At 40.9% G+C, this 13,060-nt stretch overlaps 1 protein-coding gene across 3 annotated transcripts in view; it reads right to left on the bottom strand.

Annotated features, from left to right (window-relative positions):
- The window catches only part of LOC122887453 (zinc finger E-box-binding homeobox 1-like), a 68,070-nt gene extending 55,303 nt beyond the window's left edge, over positions 1 to 12,767 (bottom strand). For 2 of the 3 annotated variants that reach the window (XM_044220706.1, XM_044220704.1), the window contains exon 1: positions 12,620 to 12,767. In XM_044220706.1, the coding sequence (XP_044076641.1) occupies positions 12,620 to 12,677 (58 nt within the window). In that variant the 5' untranslated portion in view covers positions 12,678 to 12,767. Of the gene's footprint in view, positions 1 to 10,975; positions 11,386 to 12,619 lie in introns of those variants that run through there. The other variant, XM_044220705.1, reaches the window with a different exon arrangement.
- Positions 12,768 to 13,060: the final 293 nt, after the last annotated feature.

Here is a 13,060-nt window from a genome sequence, read left to right on the forward strand (position 1 = left end):
GGTGTAATTCATCAGGGCTGGGTGGCCTCCATTAGTGCTCCTCTGCAGGGACAGGACAGCTTCTAAAGCACAGCACTCAGGGAGCGCACTGGGGCCCCGCACTTTACCCTAACAGCTTCATCAACTCTGCATCCCTAGAGCCAGACACACACACACTCACACCAAACACACACACACACAACCTCTGGAGGGCCCAATTAGCAGCCATCACCTGTAATTCAATAACAACACTCCCTTTCTTTTAGCCTCGCCAGCTCTCTCTTTCACTCAACTGTGAATTTGCTTGCATGATTTAAAAAGGACAACTCTTAATGTTCTCCTACATCAAATCTAAATCTACGCTGACAGTTTATTAAGGGATTTGAATAGACCTACATATTTTGTTTGCAAGCAAGAGGTGTCTTCCACCTCCTCTCCCTTCTTCCTCCCGGTGTTCACTTTGACAAGTGTCATATATCATCCCTCTGACTCCATGCACTGCAAATCACACCCACTGGACACAGGATGGAGGAGAGACACAAAGAGAGAATCCACATTGCACATCTCAACTCAGCTTCTAATCAAATCCTCTGTTCCATTTCAACTCGCCATCCATCCTGCATAATGGGAGAGGGAACAGACAGACAGCCGCTATCCAACTATGAAACAAATATAAAATCACATGAATAAAGAGAAACCTGTCCACAGAACGTAAACAGAACCACAGTATAGTGGTGCACCGTTTACAGTCATATCATTATTAACAGACAGGTCCACACGTAGAGGATACATTTATTCAAAACTGAGCAAACGGTATGATGTTCAAATACCAATAGCAGCACTGCCCAGGAGGAGACCAATCAGGAACCAGTGCAACTGACCCCGCAACTAATGATTCTTTTCATTATTGATTAATCTACCAATTATCTTCTTGATTAATCGATTTATTGTTAGCTATAAAACAGCAGAAAATAGTGAAAATGTGCAATATGTTCTAATTTCCCGATGCCCAAGGTGACATCTTCAAATTGCTTGTTTTATCTAACCAACAATCCGATACCCAAAGATGTTTAATTTACAATGATAAAAAGCAGAGAAAAGGGGCAAATCTTCACATTTGAGAAGCTGGAACTATCAAATGTGCTTGTGTTGCTTGTTCCCCCCTCTCTCTCTCTCCCCTGCCTTTCCTCTTTCTTTCTACTGTGACTATCTAATGAAGCAGAAATGGCAAAAAAATATCTTAAAAAAAGAAGAAAGTTTTCAATAAATTGTCAGTTGACTAATCAGTTAATTGACTAATTGTTTTAGCTCTGACACGTGGGCGCAACAACCTGGCAACAACCAATCACGTAAAATGAATTCCTTTGGGAAAACTGAATTGTTTTCTGTGAGTCCAACTCAAGTGCGTAAAAGTAAACAAAATGGAGGTAAAGCTGAGCGCCGTGGTCAATGGCTTCCCAATTCTCCTGAGATGTAATTTTAACAAGCTACTAAAACTTGGATGAGAAACATGGAAGCACATCCCTACAGAAATTAACTATTTTGTTGGTTGCCAGTATAGTAGCAACAGGACAGGAGATAATTAGTATGTAGATTACCAACTCAATGCTAAACATGTCACCGAGCTTCAGGCTCATGAGAGGCAGGAGAGAGCCTTTGCGTTTGTATGTGTGAACAAGAGGTTAGTAAGAACAGGCATTTCCCAAAATGCCTTACAACAACCCTCCAGAGAGAGGGCGTGGTTGATTTCAAACAAAGGTGGGTGTATAAATGGTAGGTAGGGTATATAAATATAGCTTTCTAGCAAACTAGTTTTTGAACAGTGAGGTGAGTATGCCTCTCTTTGTGCCACATATTTTCAGTGCTGTCCACTTTCATTTTCTGATTTTTTGTGTGACTCTTCTCATTTGATGCACATCGTGATCTGAGACACAAAAGAGACTTAAATGGAAAGCCAGCTACAGTGTTAAAGAGGAGAATAAATCACTCTTCTGTGCTTCTAATCTAATTCTCTATTCCACTCCCACCTGTCCTGCTGCTGCCCTACCCACTGAGGTCTCTGGGGGGTCTTTAGTGAGTCCAGGCCCCTCCTAACCCACCTGTCCACCGCTCATGATTTATGTCTCCTGAGACCAGTGGGGCTGCTGGGAGGTCGCCTCCCCTGCTCCTACTGTAGGTTTTACATTTGACTCTTTTTTTGTTTTTTAAGCTTTATTAAATCACAAATAAGTTGGAATCTTTCAAGAATTCCTTGGTTTTATATAGCTTTGGTTTGTTAGTACGTAAGTAATCAAATGTGAAATCAGAGTAAAAAACACTTAATTTAGTTATTTTAATACATAATGTTCCTATGAAAATAATCTGGTTCCTGTGAAAAGGCATTTGAGCATGGTAAAAGCTCAAAAGGGCATATGCCATGGTACAAGCCTAAAGAAACATTTTCCATTACTACATACTATAGATCTTTAGTAAGCATGCTATTTTAGAGTAAAAACCTTTTCCACTAGTGTCCTGGTCAAGACAGCACAGACTAAAGAAATCTCACCAACAGAAATGGATTTTTACTAAGGTGAAGATGTTTCAGTACAGAGACAAACATGGAGGTCATATTCTAATGTTAAGTTGGGCTTTAACGTTGTACTGTTTCACTGTTTTCTTTAATTCATCCATTTCATTATTCCACTCCTTCTCCCCTCTCAGCAGCACCACATTTCCTTTCGTTTCAGCTTTCCTACACCTGTTTCTTTCTGGTTTACCTTTGAGATGTGCTCCAATTTTAATGGAAGCGAATCAAAGCGAGTAGCCTATCACAGGCAAGCGGCATTCCACTTCAATGACCAGTCTCTACTGTACAGCACATGTGGAAGTGGCTCGGTGTTATGCCTGGAAGCAGGCAGCAGCTTTGGGCTGCATTTTCACTGATTTTCTCTGAGCTCGAGGAGCCAGCGGCCTCTGTTCTGCTTCTCAGGCGGCAGGAGAAAAAAGAGAATGGAGGATGGCAGGATATGCAAATTGTACCACCACCAAAGGAGAGGGAGAGGAGTTTCCCACCAGTTAAGTGTGAAAGAGTGCTCCCCCTCTCCCACTTACACACAGGACTTTGAATGGGACTCTTTCTTTTGACACATACTGGCCTGTACGCACACATAACCCACACAATCACACAAACTCACAAATGTATAAATGTATAACCTTATTTAACACTCATGCAAAGGCACACATGCACTCATATATAGAAGTTATAACACACAAACACAGACATATGCATGGTGTGAGGTGGGATGCTAGTTACCAGCAGCAGCAGAATAAACTGGGTCCCTTCACCACAGGCTGTCTTTCACTGCTCAGCTTTGGTTAGCACCACAGTATAGATTTAAGTTTTAGCTGTTAGCTGCTAGCGAAGCCTCTTGAATACATGAATATGCAGGTAGTTTAATGAGAACGATGAAAGGCAACAGCAAAGCAGGTTACTAACGGAAATGGGTTAGGCCACCTTTAAGAAAAGTGCTAATACGGGTTTGGCAGTTCCTGTGAGATTTTATGCACCAGTGGCGCTGGAAGTAAAATTTCAGTTCTGGTTCCACATTTGGCTTTGTTTTGAGTGTAGGTGGCAGTGAGCAAACTCAGTCTTCATAACATCAATTTTAAACGGCATTGTAAGTTTGGAGGAGCTGGCTTTACTATAATCTTATTTTCAATTTAACACGAAAATGGATCTTTTCTACCACTCTTCTGAGATCTTCATTCTTAGCATGACACATATCAACACTGATTGTCTTTCATTAAATTATAGCAACAAATGGACATTACATTCTTGATTTCTCTTGAAGGCATTGATAGTGTTGTCTAACAATAACAGCCATCTAAATTAAGTAATCTTCTGTGATTTGATTATTGGAGTTTTGAATGTGTGACAAGACCCATTTTTGCAGCCTAGACAGACTTAGAACAAGAACTGGATAATAATGCCACCCAAATTTGTTTTTCCCAAATTTGTCCTCAAGGTCCACCTGTCTTTTTAATGCAATTCTAGTCTTGCGCACTTGATACAATTAAGGTGTCATTTAGCCCTGAATTGATTTAGGTGTGCACGGACTGACACTTGAGGACCGGGATGGCTAATGAACCTGTTCAAAAAACATGTTTATGTTCTGACACACAAATGAGTCCAAACCATTTTTCAGGGGAGACTTAAAAGTAACATCAGTGCAGAAAAGACACAGTTAGCTTTACTATTAAATGTACACAACATTTTGTTATGATTTGAAGCAAAATAAGCTATACATGGTACATTTTCCTTGTGTACTTCTGTGTAATCTTTTTGCAGCACACAGAGAAAATATGCCAAACACCGAATCTCTACTGAGCATCTACATGCTATTCACTGACACAGTGCTTCTCGGCACATGTGGCTCATGTGGTTTCTGGTGTAACGTAGCTCCAGGGCTGCTCCATTGACCTCTGACCTCTCTGTGGAAGGCTTGGTGGCTCTGTGGGGGGGGCTATTTTCAAAATTCTGTGTTGTCAACACTGGTGATACAGACAACTTATAGTTTTGAGTTTCAAAATCCACATTGCCACGCATGATTCAGATGTATTTAGACTCCTCTGTGCAGTGCAGCCTAAATGACATAACTGAGGCTTCTTTCTGAATATGTAGTTTAGTTAATGAAGTGATTGTGATTGTGGCTGTTTTGTTTGGCATAGCTTACCTCAGCAACTTTCCCAAACACACCCTGAACATCTGCTGATTTACAGTCTACATCACTGCTGTGAAAATCCTCATCACTATGTTTCTATAGAAACAAACTTCCCACTTTCTGCCTTTAAAATCCATCAGATAAACTTATTAATGCCACAGTTGATATTGTTTTCTTTATCTCATTCTCATTAAGTATAACTTCCATGTTTGCTTTATTTGTTTGTTTGTTTGTTTGTTTGTTTGTTACGCATAGTTATGTGTACTTAGTTACATAATACTAAAAGTTGCTGTATAGTTCATAATGAATTAAATGATCCAGACTCTGACTCCTTTATTTAATTTAACCTGCTATAACTGCTGTACAAGTCAGACACGGGTGTACATTGTTTAAACCAGTTTAAAGCTGATGCGTATGCCTTTATTAGGCTGTATTGAGACATCTTCCTACGCCTGATCTGTCAAGGTGCCTTTATCAGCCGACACCATCTAATTGAAACGCAATAGCATCAGCAGGAACTGCTGATTTTCCCTCACAGGCACCACGTTAATGCATGTAAATCCAAACAAGCAGGCCTGTGTTGTTATGCAAAGCCTAGAGAAAAGTAGCAGTTTCCCACCTTGATGCTAACACATACACACACACACTCTCTCTCACGTATACACACAAACAAACAAACACACACACACACACACACACACACACACACACACTACTCAATTAGTCACAGCAGCAGCATCAGAAGCCCTGACGCACCTCCCCCTCTGGACCATAAAAGGCAATGGGAGGGGTTAATGCTGACTTGCTAAAGACATCCTGTAGTGCTTTGTCATTCCACAGGCCTATTTGTGCAAGGGAAACAGCACGCACACCCATAGACACACACACACACACACACAGCCCCAGGCTCTTTAGCACAAGGAGAAAGTAACCTGAATGACCAATGGTCATGGATCAATTAACATGAATGACCAATTGTCATGGATCAATTAACAGCTACTGTTGACCACAACCACATCTAATAACACTCAGGACCATTTCCTTCTGACACAAAAAGTTATGAAAACAAAAAATTACTAGACCTTTTACATAAAATAGCTTTGGTTATTGGATAAGCATAATAACATATTGGATTTTGTGTAATTGCATTTACTAAACGTGATTATACAACATTATAACATCTATTATTTGTTATCAGACTATATAATGAGTGTACCAGGATGAACCCAGCCTATGGCAAGGCCTATTAGCTACAAATAAATGCTTGATTTTATTTCTGAGGCAAGACACTCACATGACTCCTCTGCCCTGTAGGACAGCTGTACTGGAGCACCTTAGGGTGACCTCATTCATACAAAGACCCAAGACAAAAGAGGACTACAAAACACGGTGCAGCATTTTTATTTAACCCTTTTTTCCTTTGAGAGAGTGTGACTGTACAAGGTTGAGCCATGCCACAGTGTGTCATGGTCTAGAAACACTGGTAAACAGAAAATAGTCCTACACAGTGAACTGTACAGCACTTGAAGCAACAAGCTCAGTTGAATGACCATAGTCCTTATAAGATGATGCAAGTACAACATGCATAAATAGAGCATTACAGCTTCAACATCTACAGAGGAGAGCTGAATAAATATGAGACAGACAAAATGCTACTCATCTACGCATCAAACAACGGTAAGCTGATCAAAGAGCTTATCACCAAAGAGACAAGAGTATTCCTTTAAAACAGTAATTCAAAGCATTTCCATATCAACAAATGTTTCCCCGACCTCATAAAACTTGTATAAAACAGCAGTTAGTGAACACTGTTGTAAACACTACACTTGTCTGTTAACGCACCACTATCATTGCTAATGAAAATGCACAATATAATTTAACCAAACGTACATCTGCAACTGAAATAAGCGGAGGCCTAAGGATTATTAAGATGACAATGAACAATATTTTTAGCACAGAAGCTGCTCTAGAACCATAACTGGCACATCAACAGGAAACCTAAACTTAAAGGTTGCCTGTGGAGTTTTTTTGGTCGCACATGCAAGCAGGTGACGCGAGACACATTCCCGCCAATGGTTTCACACTATTCCACTGATCTACAGGTGGCGGTAACACACCAAGAAATGTAGCAAAGCACCAGCAAAGGCAGAAAAGAAGAAGACTAGCAAGTAAACATGGATGTAAACAATGCTGGATTTAAAATACTTTATGAGGAAGGAAATGCATTCAACATGTTTGTTAGACCTCAAGGATACACACAATGAATTTTGGTGAGTAACTCTGAATGGGAACATAACTATTGTTTGTTTACAAGAAAACTCCACAGGGCACCTTTAAACAACCCTTTCCTTATTTATCCAAAAACCTCACCAGGACGGGCCGACAGACGCTGGTGAAGGCCAGGGCCCTGGCAGGCTTGTACATATGAGCAGTCCAAGCCTGGGAGTAGGCCGCTGTGTTTATCCTGTAAAGGTATGTTAACACCAGGCCACATTCCTGTAGTCCCTAAATTGCAGTGTTAGATTACAGCCCAGCTGAAAGCACACTCATACACACAAACATGCAGCACTTTAAAGCAAGAGGAAAGGCGTTGGATGACGAAGCAGGGTTCCTACAGCTTAAGGCAAGTTAGATTTAAGACTTTTTAAGACTTTTTTTAATGCCACTGGAAATCAAATCTAAGAACAATTTTACAATAACCAAAATTGAAGGGGAAAAACATGAACCTACATCAATTACTTAGGGCTAGGGACAATTTTGCCCAAATGTTAATTATAACATAAAACATGACTTTTTGGTCCAGTGAAAAAGTTAGATGTTCTACTTCAAATGTTGAAAAAAATGTAAACTTTCTAGAGTGGAACACATGAAAAACAGTGAACACATGTATGATTAGTGTTTTGTCACTATGTTCAGACACCACAGTACCTCTGCTTTCTGTGAAGGCGTACACCCAAATGTTGTTCGGAGATCTGTTGCTGCTGACCCTGGTGCTAGTATCAGAGATGGGGGTGGAGGTCGCGGAGACGAGGGTAGAACAGAACTGGGAAATACCTGCCGTTTGTTGGCGGGTTTTCTTGGGGATTTTGTGTTTCTTGATCTGCATGTGGGATTTCACTGCCTTGATTCCCATCGTGCCAAGTTTGAAAAACTTTTTGCATAAAATACACAAGCCTCGTATGCATTGCCTTGTAACGGTTTCAGCCATGCCGCAAAATGGTTAAATAGCCAATTTTCATTGAATTTGCACTTCCCCATGTCGTCCAGGTTACAGTGAGACCTAACCAGCAGACAGTGGATCCTCTGCTCTGAGCATCCCGGCCAGGAACAAAACAGAGTGTTGTTGGTTAATACAAGAGGCATTCAGTAAATCATTCAAATCAATCAAAAAATAGATGTTACCAATTCCTTTGAGATTTTACAATGCCATGTCAGAAAAAAACAATTCATAAAATCCTACTTCCCATGTAGCATTCCCATGTAGCATTTGCAAGACTTTAATGCCTTTTAAGACTTTTTAAGGATCCACAGGAACCCTGCAAAGTGGCAGCAGCAACAGGTGTGCATGTAGGGCAGACACCTGCCATTTACAGAAGAACTACAGATGATTAATATGTGGTGGAGCTGAAAACAAGTCCATTAGGTTTAGGTAAAAAAACAAAAACAACTTCATACTTTCTCCTCCGCTCTTTTTTATTTACAAGGATGTCTATATATACTTACTTTAAAAAAAAGGGGGGGTAACTATTTTTATATACTGCACATGCTGCTACAACTCACTGTAATGTACAGTGTAATGTGTGGTAAGGGTTTAATTTAGGCAAAAACAAGTACAGTAAGAGACAAGTGAAGGTTGTTGGGGGTCTCTGCAGGCCTATAGCTAGATGACACTCATCATCTGCTGGGCTTATACACCAGCATGTTTACAGTCGTTGCTTGGTGGGAAATCATCTCTGTAAAGAAGCAGAGCTAGGCCAACTGACTGTCAACTACTAATAACACCAGGCGGGTTATGGTTAGTTTGTTTAGATAGGTGAGAACAATGCCTTTTGAACTTGGCTGTCACACTAAAATAGCACCGAGACACCTGAATATGCAGTTTGTCCCCTCTCAAACAAACTGCAGTGTGGCTCATTATGAATGACATCATAACTACAGGAAATGACTCCAAAACACAGGGTTTTATGGGTATGAAGAGATGAGTGTGATTGCCAGCGTTGCTCGTGCATTAAAAAATATTCAAGGACAAACTGCAGTCTGAACTTTTGCTCACATCCAGCCTTTTCTTCATATGTTCCTAACTATTTTAATGATCTAACTACCCAACTCTGCCTCTAACCAGCAATAATGACAGATTACCCACTCCGTCTGATAACGATCTATTTATAATTTTATTAACAGTTCTGGTTCACTAAAGCATAATTGTGCAATGTGAAACTAAAGCCACAAAAACAATGCAAAGCTACTTTGACACTATGGTTTGGACCAAACCACTGGTAGGTGTGAGTGTTAACGCGTATCGTTTAAGATGCTAAATTGTTATTAACCATTTACAGTATTGTCAGTCTTTCTTAATATAGATTCCTGTGTGTAATGTGCTGTAATCTGGGGACAACTGTGTAATACTTTTCCTTACAATGTTCTCAGTTCTAATAAACATGATTTAGCAAAATTCTCAAGTGAGGAAAGGAGATGGATCGATTAATGAATTAATGCAGGAAATGAATTAGCTAATTTGATAAATGATAAATCGTAATTTTCTAAGCAAATAATTTGATAATTTGCTTAGTAATTTGAATAATTTGAATTTGCTAATTTGATAAATGATAAATCGTAATTTTCTAAGCAAAAATGTTACACATTCTCTGGTTCCAGCTTCTCAAATGTGAGGATTTGCTGCTTTCCCTATTAGGAGATATATATATATATATATATATATATATATATATATATATATATATATATATATATATATCAGTAAACTGAATATCTTTGGCTTTTGAACTGTCGGTCGGACAAAACATGAAATTTGAATATGCCCATTATAATGGGCATTTTTCACTATTATCTGACATTTTATAGACAAAATAATTATATTGATAAAGTAATCTGTATATTAATTGGTAATTAAAACAATCGTTAGGGGATTTGGCTTCATGATGACTAAAAGCATTAAAATGTGCAAAGTGAAATGTATCCACGGTCACCTGAGGAATATCAGTTAAGCTCATCTACAGTCTGTCTACTCACTTTCTAATACATGGCAGAAAGTTTGTCCATCTTTTAGATTGGCTTTACATCAAGTATCAAGTAATGCCAGCATATGAACAGTCAATTACAGGAAATTACAAGCACAAATTAAAGCTTTTGTGACAGTATATAGTTTATAGTATCAGCACCTGTTTGCCACATCATGGTGATGACAGGCTGGAGGTCATGGTACATTAGCACAGGCTAATGTTTGGCCCGTCAGTTCTTTTGAAATTCAAAGGAGTGAGAAGGCTGTGAACAAGCAGTCTGTGGCATGTGGATGCAAACTAATAAAAATACACGTTTGAATTGAGGCAGGTTAAAAATGAAACGAAGAGGCAGATGAGTTTCACTTGCAGCAGATGACAGAGATGCGCACTGAATCACGGCACCTTTTGCCATCTTGATTGTGCGCCCAACACAGACGTGGATGCGCTCCTTTCCCATTATAATCTCATTTAACGTTGTATGTTTGGAAATTACATGAACCGAGACGCTCAGAAATGTTCCCATCAAGTATTTGAGCCTTACGCGGCAAGGATATCACGGGAAAAATCGGTTAAAATACACCTTTATAGGTGTTGCATCACCTTGCGTACCTGGCTGTCTCCGGTCCAGTAAAAAAAAAAAAAAAAAAAAAAAAAAACCCCAACCCTTCACTGCAGTAATGGTACTGACCGCCATTCCTTCCGCACACCGCTCAGGAAATTGTATAACGAATTACCGCAACACAATAGATGGAAACGAGAGGTTTGACGGTGAGATCTACACACTGTTATTGTGCACGGTGGGAATAACAGAGGTATAACCACCTTATGCACCGCTCATTTTCCGTGCAGGGACACACACAGAGCTGCAGAGAGCACTCGACCAAACAAGGCAACCAGTCTGCACACAATAAATACATAAAAGGGAAGACAAAACATGCACAAGTGGGTCAGAAATGCGTGTCGATGAGATAGATCCCGCGAGAATGAAGGGAGGCGAGCATCCATGCGAAGCTGGCATGGCACACGGTGAAAACTACAAAAAAAAATCATCTCTACCTGCACAAGTTGACATTTGGAGCGGTTTTCCTGGCTCCTGACGAGACCCAGAGCCTTTAGGAAACGGCGAGCAGATCCTGTTCCGTTAACGGTCGAGAGCCGCAGGTGCTATTTCTGTTTATTTCTAGGCCATTTGTCAGCCCCGTTATCCGCGTTCAGGTAAACATGATGATGATGATGATGATGGCTCCTGTACGGACGCGCAGAGTCACCGTCGTGTCGTCAGCAGGAGAAAAAAAAAAGGTGCTTTCCAGCCCCTCGGCTCACACATCATGCCTCATAACGGTGTCCAAAAATATATATATTTATGGGTTTACTTCTTTTATTGGCTGATACGATGTAAGAGGGGGAGAGTACAGGTAAGAAACCGTCCAATGAGGGACTCTGGCTCCAGAGGGCTGTGTAAATTTAAAGTTAGGCTATTACCAACCTACATCTGAAGTCAGAGAAAAAAATCTCCAGCCCACAAACACCTATTCTGAGGTAATTTTAATAATGATGTCATGGAGATAAACTCGCTGTAGGTGATATTAGAGGATTATTGCAAATATCTCACAGCAGATACAAATTCCACTAAGATAAGGAAAATATGATGTCAACACTGACAACCAAAGACATACAATAAATCCATATTTTGGAATGAAGTGGCTCGAAACCTATGCTTAAAAATAAAATACATACAAAAAAATTGTAATGCATCTATTTTCAGCATTGCTAACGGTTCACAAACCTGAATTGACAGGTGCAAAGAGCAACAGCCGAAAATGTGCAATAGGAGCAATTTGCAAGACAATCAACAGCAACAAAAAAAAAACACGCCAAATATCAAAAATGGCTAGATTAATAAAGCTAAACTGGTGCGGGCGATGAGGAAATGCATGCATGCATGGAGATACATTTGGCAATTTACTTCATGATAATTACAAATACAATTTCCACTCTTACCTTAACTAAGGGAACATATGGTGTTCCTGTTTTAGCAGGGAGGGGTGAAGTGGAGATAAAATGAACATCCCATCTCTTTGCCATCACCGGGGCAGCAGTGAACCCGACCAAAAGCCACATGCATTCACCGCAACAGCACGATTTACCATCCGGCCATCAACACAAACGGATAAAGTTGAAATATTGTGAACGGGAAAGAGAAACTGCACCGTCCGGGGCCGAGTGAGCAGCAAGTTAGCATGAAACTAACACCGCAACAACCTCGCCCTAAAAAAAAATCATACACTAAACTACAAACTGCGCTCAACGGGCCACGTTGTTATGTGAAAGCCCCGTAACCTGCCGCCAAGTGTTGTCGAGGGAGGAAAAGTGGCAGAAAAGTACAGAAACAAAGAGAGGAAAAGTGAAGGAAACTAAAAATACAGACAACTATCAAGCGCTCCTCGGGTTATTACAACTGACGGATAACGGTTCACTCCGTAAGGCGGCTCCATGCACCGCTAGGCGGAGAGAGAAGCCAGCCAGGTATAACGGTACACCACCACACTGTGAAATGAACACACTAATACTCCCCAAAACTCCCCGAAACGTAGTCCAACTCACTCCCAGAAAGTCTCCAGAGGGAGTTTACAGAGTGAAAAGCTCGCCGTCAGCCCGCCCGGCTCGCTCAGCGGCGGTTACGGGAGAGTTTGGACTTACCGCTGCTCCTCTTCGGGTTCGCCTGTTTTCTGCGCTTACACCTGGGGCCATCCGCCATGATCCTCTCGCTGAGTCTGAACCGCAGCCGCTCGCGAGTCACCTCCCTCCTCCTCCTGTCCCCCCCCACCACCACCACCACCTCCTCTGCCTCACCCCTCCCCTCCCTTTCCCCTGTCCGCTTTACGACATCACCTTCCCCCGCAAGACACCTGGTTTGCGACACACTGGCCGCTTTTACGGCATCACCTTCTCAAACACCTCAGCACATGGCCCCTCCTACTGGCCGCACATGGGTGTGTATTCTCTGGAAGTCGTTTCCAAACGGTGGTCCTACCTGGAAAAAAGAAAAATATAACAGCAAGGTGTTTCTCCACAGGTGTAAATGTAGAAACATATCTAGACAGCAGAGCTAAAGGAAAATTAATGTGCCAGTGATAAGCA

Source organism: Siniperca chuatsi, linkage group LG13 (genome assembly GCF_020085105.1).
Source record: "Siniperca chuatsi isolate FFG_IHB_CAS linkage group LG13, ASM2008510v1, whole genome shotgun sequence".
Taxonomy (NCBI): Eukaryota; Metazoa; Chordata; class Actinopteri; order Centrarchiformes; family Sinipercidae; genus Siniperca; species Siniperca chuatsi.